This window comes from Podarcis filfolensis, assembly GCF_964270895.1.
Source record: "Podarcis filfolensis genome assembly, chromosome: Z".
NCBI lineage: Eukaryota > Metazoa > Chordata > Lepidosauria > Squamata > Lacertidae > Podarcis > Podarcis filfolensis.
This window is the reverse complement of record NC_139617.1, coordinates 48312691-48330090: the sequence shown is the minus strand read 5'-3', so window position 1 is coordinate 48330090 and position 17400 is coordinate 48312691. Positions and strand designations below refer to the sequence as shown.

Sequence of the window (17400 nt, the reverse complement as noted above, 5' to 3'; positions counted from 1 at the left end):
AATAATTAATAATAATAATAATAACTATTTTCTAGATGCTAGAGAGAGAAAATGTACCAAATCAAGGAAGGCTTGCTTTTTTGAAGTGCACCATTTTCTAAACAAAGACTTTTTAAAGCCCTCCCCAGCACTGCTGAACCTGTTGCATGAGGCTGGCTTAATGTATTTTCAGTATCCCTCCTAGAATATTCTTCATGAAGTCGTTTTTAAAAAGTGTTTTGAGCTGATGTTCAGCCTCTGGAACAGGTTTTTGGGAACCAGACCCGAGACTCTTCTGTCCGTACAATCATGTAGCTCTGTTCTGGTGTAGTGGTTGGGGCATGCTGGAATAGGGTCTGGGGGACCAGGGTTCAAATCTCGCCTTGGCCATGTAGCCCACTAGGTTGACCTTGAGGGCCAGTCACTGCCCTTCATCACAGCGTTGCGTGAAGATTAATTGAGGGGGGAGAACCATGTCTGCCACCTTGAGCTCCCTGGAGGGAAAAGGTAGAGCATATATGTAATAAATAAATAAAATAATAGGGGAGATGAAGAAACACTCCAACTGGATTTTATGATGGGGGGGCACATTGGATGAATGACAGAACATGGGTTTTGTTTTGTTTTTTGAGAAATTATTGCATCGGGAACCAAAGTGACCCCCCCTTCTACCCCCACGAGAGAGAAAACTTAAATATGTCAGTTGCCTTGTTAAGATGAAGAACGTGTGAAATAGGTAGAAAACAGGTAAAAACCACCTCTCCCCCCACCCTCACCGCACCAGAAAGAACACGCTGACAAACTGTAAGGAGAAAGAAATCTGTAATTATACTCATGATCCCAACAACATTGAACGCTTTACACAATAAATTCAAACTTTCTCTCTCTCTCGAAGTCTTCAACAACAATTTACAGGATAACACTTGGAAATAAAACGACCCTCCACTCCTCTGCTCTCAAGTAGGCTTTAAATTATGACACAATTTCTGTCCCCCCCCACCCACAGAAAAGCCCCTGACTCAAACCTCTGGCCCAACATTTTGGCCCTGGCAAGAAAACTGTGGCAGAACATTCAAGCTGGCGGCTCCGGCACTCTGCACATGCTTCTGCAACCTCCCCTGCAGGCTGTTCCAGAGATTTTTATTTCAAGTGAAGATTGGCTGTTTGAATGAAGCGAGGATTCCAGTGTGGACTGGGAAATGTAAGCCGTAAAGAACAAACGTTTTGTGGGGAGGAGACTATAAGATACATCCTACATTAGTCTCCAGATGTCCTGGACTACAGCTCCCAGGTTGCAAAAGAGAGTCCTGCATTTTGCAAAAATCCTGATTATTTCAAACAGGTGGTTGTTGCTGTTTTTTTAACCACGGGGTTTCCATTCTCTGTGCTAACTTGGAAATAGCTTTGAGAGAATGTGAAACTCTGTGGCTTTTGGCTCAGAGGCTCCTATAGATGATAAAAGAAAGCAAGATATGGACACCTTCCTCTCCTCGCACCTCGCTGAGGTGTGTGCGTGTCAGTTGTTTGGTTTCCCACTATGCAACACTGTGATAAAAGAAATCAGCACCATCAGTGGAACTTCAGCCTGCCTTGCAGCAGATTCTCACTCAGCACATTGCACATGGCCAGAAATATCCAAGTATGGAACACACACGTGGTCCCATTGATTGTTAAGGGCACACACAAACACATGAAAAGTGACATTTCCCTTCCAAACACACGGAACCGGCCAACTGAAGCTGTTTTGCACGTGCAGCGACTTGCCTGGGTGCTCACTCGTCATGCCTTGATTTTTCAGTACATCTACCCACAGGAGGGACATGGGTGGTGCTGTGGGTTAAACCACAGAGCCTAGGACTTGCCGATCAGAAGGTCGGTGGTTCTAATCCCCGCGACGGGGTGAGCTCCCGTTGCTCAGTCCCTGCTCCTGCCAACCTAGCAGTTTGAAAGCACATCAAAGTGCAAGTAGATAAATAGGTACCACTCCGGCAGGAAGGTTAACAGTGTTTCCATGCGCTGCTCTGGTTCGCCAGAAGCGGCTTAGTCCTGCTGGCGACATGACCCGGAAGCTGTACGCCGGCTCCCTCAGCCAATAAAGCGAGATGAGCGCCACAACCCCAGAGTCGGCCACGACTGGACTTAGTGGTCAGGGGTCCCTTTACCTTTACCCGCAGGAAGCAGTATTCTCACCCTGCCACCCTGCTGAATATTCAACTGGCTAAACGTAGCTGTGCCTTTTTGAAAGCAGCCTGATCAGCACATGCATTGGCAAGCAAGTGTTAAAATCTCTGTGCTGCCAAGATTTCTGCATGTATGAAAATAATGTACACAAGAGCATTCCCACCCTCCAACCAGGGTGGTTAGGAACTCTAATTGCCCTTTGAACTTGCCCCTTGAGGACTTGTTTAGTGGTAGTTGATGGGAAACAGCCACAATTTCCAGCGGTGCCCTGCTCTGGTGCCCACCCTAGGCTACTTGGCCTCTGCGGGGCCTGTTCTACCTGTGCAGAGGGTTGCTAGGCAACCCAGACATGGATGGCCATTGTGTCTCTCTTTCTCTCTCTCTCTCCCCCCCCCCGAATTGCTACCAACAATACATCCCTTCACCCCAAATCAACCTTCTAAACACATTCCTAACCTGCCTCGTTTAACTGTGCATTTGGCCCCCAAAGGAGGTGCACTACATACCCCTCCCCTCTGGGTCCCCCCCCCCAGCTAAGGGACACAACTTTTGGATGGCATCCTGGGATAAAAGCCCACAAGGCGCTCCATCCACATCACCAATTCCTTTCCTTTTCAGATCCCTTTCGAAATACGGCTCCTCTGCTTGTGTGAACCAACCTGCAAGGCCCTCATGCAAAGGAGTGAGAATCACAAACCGGGGGTGCCTTTGTTCACTATTGGGTGGCAGCTTTGAGGGGCCTGGAAGTTTGGGGGTGGCGGGAAAATGCCCCTGATATGGTGAAAGCCGCCTCCCCAGCACCACTTGAGCTTGCTTGGCTGACGTGCTTCACCCTCGCTCCCGTGACACGTGCTCACCTGGGGCAGCCTTCAGTGGCTGATCCATCTAATGGCGCCGCTGGCATCATGACACCCCCCTGAGCATTCAGGCCTCCCGACGTCTCCTGAGCCCACCTCTTGCAATTGGCTTTCTGTCCAGTTCTCCTGACTGCATTCCCACCTGGCCCCAAATTTAACTCTCCCTCTTCTCAAACTCATCCTTTCAGCAACATACTCCTGGTCCTCCTCCACTCTCGCTCTCTCTGTGACCAAACATTACAGGTTCCATCCTCTCTCGCATGGCTGATGAGTTTTGTTTCTGAAACAAAAACTACCCATTTCCACCCTTCTGAGCATCCACTGAGGGGAGGAGACAGCTGCGCCCCCTCCACTGGATGACCCACAACCGCCAATTTCCAGCTTTCGCTTCAAAAGAAAGACTAGGTTTGCAGCATTCACAGAACCTGATGGATGAGGTAAAATGCACAGGCATTTCTCTATTTTTCTCTTTTGGAGAAACCAGCCTGGTCCCCAATTGCAGTGTTTTACTTTGCACAGATGGCCTGGGGGGGGGGGGGAATCTCCTTCGACGCCCCTGTGAGCGTGCAATATGATGAGTGGCAGAACAAGTTGCCAACAGTGAGGCCCTCTGGGGATGGGTCTACTCGGAGTAAAACTTCGCTGTCCACCATTCAAGCATGCCCTGGAATTGGCTTTCTGCACTGTTTCACTCTTGTGCCTCACCTCCAACTCAGCACAAAACTGTTTGGATTTCACCAATTTTAATAATAATTTATTATTCATACCCCACCCATCTGGCTGGGTTTCCCCAGCCACTCTGGGCGGCTCCCAACCAAATTAATAATAATAATAATAATAATAATAATAATAATAATAATGAAGTGATAAAACATTAGACATTAAAAGCTTCCCTAAACAGGGCTGCCTTCAGGTGTCTTCTAAAAGTCAGATAGCTGTTTATTTCCTTGACATCTGATGGGAGGGTGTTCCGCAGGGTGGGTGCCACTACCGAGAAGGAATAGGAAAACAGAAATGATAATAACTACCTCAGGGTCTAGGAAACACCAATATGCTTAATTTCTCCAGCCCCTGAATAAAATAAAACCGAAAGGAGCATCTGTGCCACTAAACTCCTGCTGAAGGAAGGGATGGTCTGCAGGAGGGGGAAATGGGGGGGGGATCTGAAGGGTGGCTCTCCTTCATTCAGGTGCAAACTTCCTCCACCTTCAGCATCCCACCCCCCGGAGGTTAGAGGTAAGGTCTTTGGAAGGCACCACCACAGCCCCTCTCTGGACTAACAGCCGACGCCTGGTCTGGAAATGGCAGCCAAGATGCCCTCGCACTGGTTCCCACAGGGGCGTCCAAGATGGGGCTTCTTGACCCTCTCGACCAGGAAGGGGGCTGGGCTTCTAATATCAAGTGACTTCAAAATACTGGACTAATCTCACCTGTGTGCATCCCTCTCATTCCAGGGGAGACTTCTGGAAGTGACCATTGGGATGACCACCACCCACCCTGCTCAGGTGCTAACCTTGCCTCACAACACCGAATGCTACAGGCCACCCACGACCTCCCTCTCCCTACCTCTTTTGCCCCCCCCCAAACTGCAAGCAGCTTTTCTTGGCTGGGGGGACAATCTGTGGCACACAGTCTAGATTTCAGCCAGTCGTGCCGAGCTCTTTCCCTGGGGCACAGAGACTGAGGACCTTGCGCCTGGTTGTTTACTGGTGCTTGTACCCTGGGTGACACGAGGTCCTTAGGTGTTCCTCCATTCCAGGTCAGCCAGTTTGTCAAGACGTCTGGTCATTTCCTGGTGTCTGTTGAGGACCTCTGCTTGTGTGGAAGACAAAGGCAGGAGACCCTCCCAGCTCGCTTCGTTTGGAGACCACACGACTTCTGGCTCAAAGTCTCCCACTTTTGCTCTTACGGAACTGCCAGTCTCCACTGGTGGCCATTTCAGAGACTCCCCTCTGGCGCCGCAGCACCCTACAAGCCACTTCTAACCCCACAATCTGTGCCTGGCAACCAGTGCAAGCTAATAGCCTGCTCCCCAAGTGCATGGTTTATGCACGAGCAATGCAGGCCCCTGATGTGTCCAACTCGTCCTCCGAAAGACTGATGCGCAAACAGGTTTCATTGCCGGCCGAGGAGAGGAAAGGACGCCGGAGAGACAAGCTGCCATCCAGATCCCTAGAGGGGCCTTTCTCAGGTCGTCCCAAGGTCCCTTTTGCCGGGGGTGCCTGTCCACCCTCCCCAGCCCGCTCCTGGCTTAGGGCCACCTGGTTTTCGGCACGGCCGCAAGTGTGACCTCTTCCCAGCGTCCTGGGCTCAGACTCCAAGCTGGCTAGGGAGAAGATTGTGATGCTGGTGAGTGTGGAGGTGCTGTGGCCGGGCCCAGAGGTGGTGGTGCTGGTGGCTGCTGCTGTGGTGTCCGTCTCTGCTTCTAGGCTGGGCGAGGTGGTTTTGCTTGACCTCCTTCTCAGGGTTGGAGGGGGTGGGTTCAGCTTGGGGATGAGGGGCTGCAACCTGTCAAACGGAGAAGGGATGGATGGCTTTGGGTGGCTTTCAAAGGCTTCTCGTGACTTTGCACACTGCCCTGATGTTCGGCAGAGAAGTACTTCTACAAATAAATAACTCTATGCTGTGAACGACCCTGTGATCTTCGGATAAAGGGCATTGTACAAACCTAATAAGGAATAAAATAGAATAAAAATAATATATACCGTATTTTTCCGTGTATAAGATGCCCCCATGTATAAGACGCCCCCTTTTTGGAGGGCCTCCAAATTAAGAAAACACCCACTCAACACTACCTGTGTATAAGACGAGCCCCAATTTTAAACCCTAGTCTTATACATGGAAAAATACGGTATATTTTATTTGTATTCCCCTATTCATTAAAAAATATAGATATATCAGAGCAGTTCACAACAACTATAGATAAAATCATACAATAAAAACCATGTAAGAATGCTAAGATCAGAAATCAGTCAACTACTGTGGAAGGATGTATTCTTAATTAGCCCGACAGGCCAGGCAAAATGGAAAAATTTTCAGCAGGCATTTAAAAGTTGAAACAGAAAGCGCTTGCTGAATCTCTAGTGGCAGAGTGTTCCACAGGGCTGGGCTGATGGACACCAAAGGCCCTCCCACAGCGGACCATGTTTTGCATTCTCCATTACTAAACTGACATTCAGTATGATCGCTTACTGCGTGCAATTAACTTGCACAACTTTAACCTTGCATGGTTGAAAGCCTGCCAGTCAAAACTGCACAAATTAACTGCACGCAAGGCAGAGAGAGCTTTAAAACTCTTTTTGCATTCTTTCCCCTGGTGAGGAAAGAGATTTTAAGCAAGATCTCACAAGAGCACCCAGAGCCTGAGCAGGACTTGACCGGTAAGCAAGGCAGAGAGCATAATTGTGCAAGATGTGATCGTCCTGTGTTGAGAAAGGGGTTTTTCCTGGCTGGGATGTGTCCTCAAATCAGTATGGTGCCTCTCACCTGCCTGGATAGGTAGAGAAATGGGGCAGGTGGGAGCATAGGAATCTCTGGCTGTGGTGAAGCTGCATTTGTAGGGTTCTGTGTGAAGGGGTGAGCCACATCCATGGCTCCACCTACTTCGGCTTCTGGCCATGTGGCCCCTTGAAAGCTGCTCAGGAGGAAACATGGCCCTTGGGCTGAGAAAAGTCCCCCCCCCCCAGCCATCTGGAGCAAAACAGCTGACCACATACAGGTGAAACTCGAAAAATTAGAATATCATGGAAAAGTTCCTTGATTTCTGGAATTCAACTTAAAAGGTGAAACTAATATATGAAATAGACTTGTGACATGCAAAGCAAGATATGTCAAGCCTTGATTTGTTATCATTGCGATGATCCTGGCGTACAGCTGATGAAAACCCCAAATTAACCATCTCGGAAAATGAGAATATTCAAGGAAATCAGCAAAACAAGGATTGCAAATCGAGCAAGATTGGACCTCTGAGAAGTAGAAGCACATCTCGCTTTGCATGTCATGAGTCAATCTCATATATTAGTTTCACCTTTTAAGTTGAATTACTGAAAGAAATGAACTTTTCCACAATATTCTAATTTTTCGAGTTTCACTTGTAGATGACCTTGGAGATACCTCCAGTTCTGATTCTATGAGAGCAGACCAATGGGTGTGACAGCGTCATTGGCGCTGGCACAACAGCTACAAAACTGCAAAAATCTGCATGTATGGCACCCCAACCCCCTTTCCCACCACACAGTGCCAAGAACCAAGCTGTGCGATTTGCCTTGCAAGGACCCAGACGTGGGTTGATTATGAGCAACTCTCCGCCAAGACTTCCCTACCTCTCCTCCTGTGCCGGAGTGCCCAGGTTGCTGCTCTTCTGCCGGCTGGTTCTTCCCAGCACCGCACAGTCTGCGGCCTCAGACCCCTCCACGCTGCGGAGGCCGTCTGGCCCCTCCAGGACTGCCAGGTGCTCCTCGCTCTCTGCCCAGTGGCTCAGCTGGCTTCCCTTCTCCAGGTTGGACAGATTCAGGTAAGACTCGCAAGCGCTGCCCATCTGCGCCACAGGGCTGCCCAGGACGCTGGCCGGTGTCGAGGTGGATGGCAGGTTGATTTCAAGGCTGTAGTGGTTCTTCAAGTTGAGGGAGAGCGACTGAGCCAGCGTCAGGTTCTGTAGGGAACGGTCAACTAAAAGCGGGGGGGGGGGGGGAATGGTAGATAGGTAACAACACAAGGATGGAGCATCCGTGCCTGTGGTCTGAGACCAAAGGCTTCCCACAGAGGCTCCTGGGAAGCCCCCAAGCTGTGGGTGCAGGCCAACAGCCCTCCCTGGCCCTGCTTTATGCCCCCAGTATTGGGTATTCGAAGGGACGCGGGTGGCGCTGTGGGTTAAACCACAGAGCCTAGGACTTGCCGATCAGAAGGTCGGCGGTTCAAATCCCCGCGACGGGGTGAGCTCCCGTTGCTCGGTCCCTGCTCCTGCCCACTTAGCAGTTCGAAAGCACAAAAAGTGCAAGTAGATAAATAGGTACCGCTCTGGCGGGAAGGTAAACGGCGTTTCCGTGCGCTGCTCTGGTTCGCCAGAAGCGGCTTAGTCATGCTGGCAACATGACCCGGAAGCTGTACGCCGGCTCCCTCGGCCAATAAAGCGAGATGAGTGCCGCAACCCCAGAGTCGGCCACGACTGGACCTAATGGTCAGGGGTCCCTTTACCTTTATCTGGTATTCAGTGGCAGACTGCCTCTGCGCCTGGAGGCTCCATCTATTCATCAGGATAAAGGTAAAGTATAAGGGGACCCCTGACCATTAGGTCCAGTCGTGACCGACTCTGGGGTTACTGGCCAAGGGAGCTGGCGTACAGCTCACCCCGTAGTGGGGATTCGAACCGCCAACCTTCTGATCAGCAAGTCCTAGGCTCTGTGATTTAACCCACAGTGCCACCCGCGTCCCATCCATCAGGATATAAAGCCATTTATTTGATAGACCTCGCAAAGCCACACCAGCCACCGAGCACATCCACTGCTCTAATTCTGCACTGCATTGCAGTAGTGCTGTGGCAAATTCAGAAGCTCAGGGTCCCTTCATGGCAGTTTCAGCCATGCCCTGCACAGCCACCCTCTTTCTCAGACTATACAACTTTCTAAGGATATACAACCATTTTATAGTAATTATAGAATGGCAATAATTGGGTATCTTCTGGTGTTGCATGCAAACTTACTTTACAAACCGTTTTAATTTTACTGAGCCTAACCTACCTGGCAGGGTTGTTAGGAGGATAATGCAGAGAGAGGGAGGATCAGGTGCATCACTGGGCACCAGAGAGGGGCCCTTGAGTGACCCTCCATGGAGACACGCCCCCTCCAGACTACTCCGGTCACTCACCTGGATGTCGCAGGTGCACCTTGATCTCTAGTTCCTTGAGCTGCCTCACTAGCAAGGAGACGTGCTGGAGGAGGTCGCGGTTGGTCATCAGGAGCTGCCGAACACGGACCTGAGCTTCAACGCGGGCTGTGGTTTCGGCTGACAGCTGGTCTTTCAGTAGCTGCACCTGCCGGGAGGTGGGGTGGGGACACGATGAGAGGGTCTCATGAGCTGAGAGGGCTGAGTGAAGCCACCAGGGGCCCTGCTGGATCAGGCCAATGCATCCTTTGAGCCCAACTCTCTGCTTCTAATGGTGGTCAGCTAGAGGTGTCAGTGGGCAACCCATACGCAGGCAGATGGCAGCCATTCTCTGCTGCTTTGGCCTCCTGTTCAGAGAAACTCTGAACACAGAGTTTCCAACTAGGAATTGTGACAGCTATCAATAAAGTTGTCCTCCACAGTGGATTTGTCAGAGGCGCGTTGGTTTTGGTTTCCTTTCCTTTCGAGCCATCCATCATATTTATCCCCTTTATTATAATATAAATATATGCATTTATGCATACTCACACACACACAAGCACTTACATGCTGTTGCAAGCTTCTAAAACCCATTCTTCTGCGCTGCTTTTATTCTACTGAGAGTTTAATTACTTTTTAACTATTTGCATTTTGCATGGTTTTAGCTTTTTACCTGAATTGCTTTAATTTGTGTGAGTCACCTGGCGAAAAGCCAGGATGTCAATACAACAACAACATCCTATATGGGTAATTTAGGGTAGAAGTTAGTGGTTACGTCTCTCTCTCTCACACACACATACACACCCCACAGTAATGCAGAAGAGGATTGGGGAATGAGGTGGACGGTGACCTGCTGAAAACTGCGTCAAAGAAAGTGCAGTCAGGTGGTTGCCAGACAGGTAGGGGCATAGTTACCTGAGCTGCAGCCACCTGCGTCTGCTGCTGCTGCTGGAGGAGCTGGTGCTGGAGGAGCTGGAGGCAGTGCTGAGAGGCCAGCGGGGTCACTGAGGCGGAGGAGCTGGGGCTTGCAGGACTGCCCAGCGGCTGTGTGGTGGAAGGGCGGAGCGACCCGGTCTCATTTTCCTGGAATCCAGCATGCGGCGAAAAGGAGGGGACAATCAGGAACTCCCTCCACACCTTCCCTTCTACAACACATATTCGTGCCACACAGAGAACTGCTGGCTGCCCAAGCGATTTGCAGCTCCTCCACATATTTCTTGCAGAATGTCATGACGTGAAGCCTTTTAAAAAATACTTTTTTCTCTCTCCCTGGAGTAGTTCTGCTGATTATTGTGAATGGTTGTCAAAAGATTAGATAAAAAGTGCTGAACAAAGGGAAGAGGAGTGTACTCAAGTGTAGGACGAGCTCCTGACAACCAGCACTCCTGTTTCGGTAGTAGTCATTACCCGAGACAACAAATTACCCTGATTTTTGTGAATTTATGCAATTATCGTTTGCACAAAACGGATTGTTTATTTATGTAGCTTGTATACAGCCCTTCTTCCAAGGATCTCAGGACAGCTCGCAGCAAAAAAATTACAAGATAAAAATATGAAATACATAATAAGAATAAGAACGAAACAGACCAATAACCCCACCCCCTCCCCCATTTAAAAGGATATGGAATGTTAATCAGCCCAAGAGGGACATTTCACCTGGTGCCTAAAGGTGTATATTGAAGGCACCAGGTGAGCCTCCCTGGGGAGAGCATCCCACAAATGGGGAACCCCTTGCTGACAATAAGAACATAATGTGCTTATTGTTACAGTTTGAACTTCTATGAACAAATGAAAAAAACAAAACCCCACCTTGTGTAGATTTTAAAAATAAAATCCCATCTCTTCTCTAGGTTTGGCCCCTAGCCCCAAATGTTTGTAGAGGTGGAGGGCAGGAGTGGTGCCCCCCCCACGTCTGGCTTCTGCCTCACTGAGAAAGTGGGCTAAGGGCTAATCATCTTGACTTCACAGACACCTTAAATCAGTGCTCCCCAAACATTTTGGGACCACCCCTCTCTTGGTTCCATAAACTCATCCCTAGTACACCCAGCGCTGCAGCTAAGAGGGGGAAAGGCTAGATGGGTTTTTGCCCCAGGTGAAGCCCCCAGAGGGGTGCCACTGAGGCTCCCAGCCTGGGTATGTGTGTATGCAAATGTGCATTGGTGTGTGTCTTTGACCTGGGTGAAATAAAGCCTAGTTTCACCCCTGCCAGGACCCCCTACGTTGCCCTGCAAATAGCCTTATTCAGAGTAGCAGTTTGCACGGCCCACTAAGGACGAAAGCAACACTATAAAACTCATAACTGCAGCAATTGCACATTTATCCAAAATCCAGCTGAACCTATTTACAGTGGTACCTCTAGTTGCGGACACGAACCATTCCAGGGTGCCATTCGCACCCCAAAAAGTCCGCAACTAGAGCGGCGCTTCTGCGCAAGCGCGGAGTGAGATAGAGCGCTTCTGCGCATGTGCGATGTGCGCAAAATGCTTCTGTGCATGCACAAACAGCGCAGAACACTTCTGTGCATGCACAGTTTCTTCAGTGGTCTAATCTCAAAGTCTCTTAAGCTTAAGTCAAGAAAGAGTATTCTCTATAAGAATATCAATATACGTATCAAGACTTTGAGATTAGACCACTGAAGATGCCCAGAAAACTACCTTGGGGGTGTGCTACCTCCAAGCCCCAGTTAAAGGGCCCCATTGGGGGCGAACAGCGGCCTTTTGATTACTTGGACTGCCAGGGCGAAGCAGGTGCAAAACGCCGGCACCCTGTCTCTACAACTCTACTAGCATCTCTCGGTATTGTGAATATCACCGAACTTACCTTTCGTTGGTATCTTCATGAACTTATCTAAAAGACTGAGTTAAGCATTTAAAAAATCTATTGAAACCAGACATTATAGGCTGGGTAGTTCGCAAGTCTTTGTGGCTTTCTTTAATGTTTTGTATATTTCTCAGAAGGTTGATAAAGTACTGTATTTTTTGCTCTATAAGACGCACCTAGTTTTTAGAGGAGGAAAACAAGAAAGCAACGCAAAGGCTCCTGAGCGAAGAGGGAGGGGCGCTCCCTCTTTGCTCAAGAGGCTTTGCGTGGCTCTCCCTGAAGCCAGGAGAGCAAGAGGGATCTTCTTGCTTCAGCGATAGCTGCGCAGCCTGCATTCACTCCATAAGACGCACATACATTTCCCCTTACTTTTTAGGAGGAGAAAAGTGTGTCTTATAGAGCGAAAAATACGGTATGTATAATTATTCTGTGTATATTAATCGCCAACGTGTTGCATGAGTTGCACAACTTCCATCAGCAGCACAGGTTGCATTTTTCTAGCATGAAGTGGTGCATGGCCAGCTTGGTCCAGCCACTCTTTTTCGGCCTAATCTACCTTGCAGGGGTGGCTGAGAGGGCACAACACAGTTGCAAAGTGGAGGTACCTGTTCATGCTCTTCTGGGCCTCCCCAGAGGAGAAAAAAACATTGCACTGGGCTCTTACCTGGCTGCTCCTGTCCTTCAGGATCATCCCAGATTGTGGGACCCCTAGATTGGGTGCAGCCAAGCGCAGCTCGCAGGCTCCAAAGTCGGGTGCGAACGCTCCCTCAGGGCCGTTTTCTTCGTCAGCCATTGCTGCCCCAGCCAGCTGGAAACCTTCGAAGTGACACAACAACAGAGAGCAGAAGGGGTCACTCTCCCAAGGGCGAGGGAGCCCATTTTGCGGGGGGGGGGCTGCATTGCAACCTGGGAGAGCGTTGCCTTGAAAGTGGCCCCCGATTTCAACCTCATGCAGGAACTCCTTTATCAACTCAGCCAAGAGAAGACAACATGGTGTTTCCCGCTTCCAGGAACATTTAGACAGGTGTTGACCTTACTGGGGCTTCTGTGTTGCAAAGAGAACGTCAGCAATGTCTAGGCAACATGATGACCATGTACATACGCGATAGGCGATCTTTATAGAATTCCTTCAAACCACAAGAAGTACAAAATGAAATCTTTAGTCTCAAAGTCTCTGAAAATCTTTAAATGAAGCGAGGTACCAGACTGTGTACGATGAAAGACAAGCTGTGAAGCTTTGTGTATTCAGCAAATATGATGATCAACACCGAACAGTGATTCCGGATATTGACTGCTGTTTCGTAGAATGTAGTCAATGTATGTAAATGAAAATAGCAAATGCTGCCAAACAGTGCTCATGTAATAATGTAGTCAATAATGTGACTACATTATTACATGAGCACTGTTCCACAGCATTTGATATTTTCATTTACATACATTCATTCGAAATAAGATGGGTTTCTTTTTTTTTTTTTTTTTTTTTAAATAATATTTATTAAAATTTTTCAAAAATACAAAAAATATCACTTTACGGGACTCCCCCCTTCCCCCACCCCTACCATATTCCCCTTTCATATTGTTGGCCAAACAAGTTCCCCATTCAAATTGAAACTTAATTTGTTTTACAGTAAAAAAAAAGAAAAAAAAAAAAACCCAGTGTTCTTTCCCCAAGACCCACCCCATGTCATTCCACAATTTCCATTTTTTAATAAAAGAAGCACCCCAGATAATAGAAACAGAAAAGGTAGAGAATAAAAAAAATATAATGAATAATAGACCAATTCAGCAAAAAATAACCAAGTTGGCAAGCCTTTGGAGTTTTAGTTCTCCCCCCCCTGTCCCCGGTTTAATTTCCCCCTGACCATCAACCCCTGGTGTCTGCCTGGAATTCTTAAGACCATAAATCACAACTTTTCCCCAACTCCTTGCTGGCTTTTTCTTTTTTAAAAGTAAAAATAAATTTTTTTGAAAATCAAAATTATTATTATTATCATTATTTTTCAAAACTTTAACTTCAGTCTTTAATAAAACTGTAATAGAACTCCCTCCATTGTTCTTTCCAGGTTGTAGTCTGATTTCCCTTTGTTCCGCTGCTAAAACGTTGTAGTTCGAAAGTTTGGTAAGTCTGCAGGGATGGTTGTTATTCAGGGGCAAAACCTTACGTTCAGTCCCTTCCTTTCTTCAATAGAAAAATCTATTGTCTCCTTTAAAAAAACAAAAAAGAAAACACCCTGAAGACGAGATGTTATTTCCGTTTTGCAGCTTTCCCAGAAGATAACCAGTCCTGTAAAGTTCCATTGGTGTTTTTCCACTTTCCCAATCCTTGTAATGTCCCGAAACTCCTCAAGGGGGATTGTTGTATCTTTGTTTCCTCTAATCCAAAAGTCAATTTGTTATCCATATTCGCCATTTTGTATCCAAATTTTAACAAGTTGTAGCAAATTGTATCAAATTTAACCAGCCAAGTTCTCATAATAAAATCCACTCCGCTTTTCGACTTTGACAGCTATTTTGACAGCTGTCAAGATCTCCGACTCCTTTCACCAGGCTCTCTCTTCAGTCACCCCGGTTCCCAGGGGGGGGGGTTGCGTTTCCCTTCTCCAGTTCCTCCTCCAGCACAGTTCTTGTAGTTCCCCATCGTGAAATTTTGGATTTTTATCAGCAATGCAAGCCTTTTTGGGTCTTGGTTTCCCCGTCCTTGTTTTGGAAAGTTTACAATAGGGAGGGGACTGACTTCCTTTTTGGATCCCCCCCGCTCGTATCCAATTCGAAAAAAAAAATTTTTTTTTCCTCCTTTTGAACCCGATTTCCAAATTTACTCACGGGTTGTTGTTGAAAAGTCCGAATTTTCAATGGAAGAAGTCAGCGCTCTCCGCCGAATGGCATGCGGCTTCGCTCAGCAGGGGAAGCAGAGAACTCAAGGCACCACGCTTCTCCCCGGCACCCGATCCGTAGCCTTTAAAAAGGCTCCTTCACGAGTCGGGAGGGCGCTAACGGTGCAAGCCGAGTCTCCATGTCCACGGCCTCCGTGGCCGTGGTTTCTAAGGGTCCCCGCATCGCCGGTGCGGTAGAACCCAGCCCCTGCCGAGCAGACTCCCTCCGGAGCTCGGAGGGAGTCCGCCATTCGGCGATGGCGCCAACCCGGAAGTCCCGAAATAAGATGGGTTTCTGAAGCAATTCTATATCCTCCCACCACGCTGATGAAGAATTCTACGAAACATGGCCGAGATGACTGGCAGAATCCGTGACCAAGGAAAAGAGACGGTGGAAGAAGATTGGAAGAAATTTAAAGTTTATCTTAAGAACTGTTGTAAAATTAATGAGTGCTAAAATGTCATGGGTAATGTAAAACAGAATTGCAGTGACAAATAATTGGGTAAGAGAAAAAGGATTAAAGAAAGTGAATTACGAGTAATTGAAATTAGGGGTTGCTGGAAAAGTTTAAAACAGGGATGCAGAAAAGGGAGGTATGGGGAAGTCGTTGAAATAAGGTTTAAGAAAAAGAGGTTATGAAATTATACGTGTTTATATGTTTGTTTGTTTATGTATTGTCAGTTGTATTGTGTCTTAATATATGTTGGAAAATTAATAAAAAATTATATATATAAAAAAAGAAGAATTCTATGAAACAGTAGTCAATATCTGGAATCACTGTTCAGTGTTGGACATCATATTTGCTGAATACACAAAGCTTCACAGCTTGTCTTTCATCGTACAAAGTCTGGTTCCTCGCTTCATTTAAAGTCCTCGCGGACTGTCTCGCCAGAGTGGTGCATGCTCTGGTTATCTCCCGCTTGGACTACTGCAATGCGCTCTATGTGGGGCTACCTTTGAAGGTGACTCGGAAACTACAACTAATCCAGAATGCGGCAGCTAGACTGGTGACTGGGGGCAGCCGCCGAGACCATATAACACCGGTCTTGAAAGACCTACATTGGCTCCCAGTACGTTTCCGAGCACAATTCAAAGTGCTGGTGTTGACCTTTAAAGCCCTAAACGGCCTCGGCCCAGTATACCTGAAGGAGCGTCTCCACCCCCATCGTTCTGCCCGGATGCTGAGGTCCAGCGCCGAGGGCCTTCTGGCGGTTCCCTCATTGCGAGAAGCAAAGCTACAGAGAACCAGGCAGAGGGCCTTCTCGGTAATGGCGCCTGCCCTGTGGAACGCCCTCCCATCAGATGTCAAAGCGATAAATAACTACCTGACATTCAGAAGACATCTTATGGCAGCCCTGTTCAGGGAAGTTTTTAATCTGTGATATTTTAGTGTATTTTTGGTTTCTATGGAAGCCGCCCAGAGTGGCTGGGGAAACCCAGCCAGATGGGCGGGGTACAAATAATAAATTATTATTATTATTATTATTATTATTATTATTATTATTATTATTATTATTTTCAGAGACTTTGAGACTAAAGATTTCATTTTGTACTTCTTGTGGTTTGAAGGAATTCTATAAAAATTGTCTATCGCGTATGTACATGGTCATCGTGTTGCCTAGACATTGCTGATGCTTACTGGGGCTTCAGCACCAAATGAAGGTTTTTTTGTCAATTCAGACAAAACTTCCCACAGGCCTGAGCCCAGCCATGTCCAGCAGAAACTTGATAAAACAACAGAACTGTACTATATCAGAATCTATATCATTCCCCCCCCCCCCGGCCCAAATTTGTTTTTATTTTCATTTCCTAATGCATGGAAAGCAATAGCAGCGGTAATAAATAGTGAGAGAAATGATCCCAAGGAAGAAAGTGGGGAGGGGGAGGAAAGAAAGGACGGAAACGAGGAGGGAGTCGGAAGCATTCCGAAAACAGCACTGCGTATTATCCAATAATGTTTTTCCAGAGAACTCCACTGAGAAGAGGGCAGCTGCCAATGAGGTCCCTTTTATTTTTAGTACATTTGATAAACGGGTGCCAAGCATAATTTACAAAGTTGTCCTTCATTTTTGGGTGGTGTAAGCTTCAGGGACGCGGGTGGCGCTGTGGGTTAAACCACAGAGCCTAAGACTTGCCGATCAGAAGGTCGGCAGTTCGAATCCCCACGACGGGGTGAGCTCCCATTGCTTGGTCCCTGCTCCTGCCAACCTTGCAGTTCAAAAGCACGTCAAAGTGCAAGTAGATATATAGGTACTGCTCTGGCAGGAAGGTAAACGGCGTTTCCGTGTGCTGCTCTGGTTCGCCAGAAGCGGCTTAGTCATGCTGGCCACATGACCTGGAAGCTGTACGCCGGCTCCCTCAACCAATAAAGCGAGATGAGCGCCGCAACCCCAGAGTCGGTCACGACTGGACCTAATGGCCAGGGGTCCCTTTACCTTTACCTTTTTAAGGTTCAGGTATATTTTGTTAACTTTTCCCATTAATGCAATGGTCCAGGTCTTAAAGTACCAATACTCTTGCAAGTTTCCTGGAGCTGACATCTTCCGTATCATTTATTATATGTTCTTGTTCTACGTGAGGTTATTTAAAAACAACAAGAAGAAGAACCTCCTCTTGTACATAGCTTTGGATTTTTTAAAAACACGAATTGATTAATGTGTTAGATGGTCAGGATGGACGTGAGAGACCAGGGTCCAAATCTCTCTTCCCCCCACCCATCCCAAATGGCCATGAAGTTCACTCAGTGTGACCTTGGGGGCCAACGACTGACTCTCAGCCTAAACTACCTTGCAGGGGTGTTCTGAGGATTTGAATGAGGAGAACAATGTAC

The 17400-nt window shown here is 47.7% G+C and overlaps 1 protein-coding gene across 2 annotated transcripts in view; it reads right to left on the bottom strand.

Annotated features, from left to right (window-relative positions):
- Nucleotides 1-784: 784 nt before the first annotated feature.
- The window catches only part of LOC310754860 (carboxyl-terminal PDZ ligand of neuronal nitric oxide synthase protein-like), a 53390-nt gene continuing 36774 nt past the window's right edge, over nucleotides 785-17400 (bottom strand). For both annotated transcript variants that reach the window (XM_083597322.1, XM_083597323.1), the window contains 5 exons: nucleotides 12361-12512; nucleotides 9792-9959; nucleotides 8880-9045; nucleotides 7340-7685; nucleotides 785-5525 (listed from right to left, as the gene is read on the bottom strand). In XM_083597322.1, coding sequence (XP_083453448.1) covers nucleotides 5063-5525; nucleotides 7340-7685; nucleotides 8880-9045; nucleotides 9792-9959; nucleotides 12361-12512 — 1295 coding nt within the window. In that variant the 3' untranslated portion in view covers nucleotides 785-5062. The remainder of the gene's footprint in view (nucleotides 5526-7339; nucleotides 7686-8879; nucleotides 9046-9791; nucleotides 9960-12360; nucleotides 12513-17400) is intronic.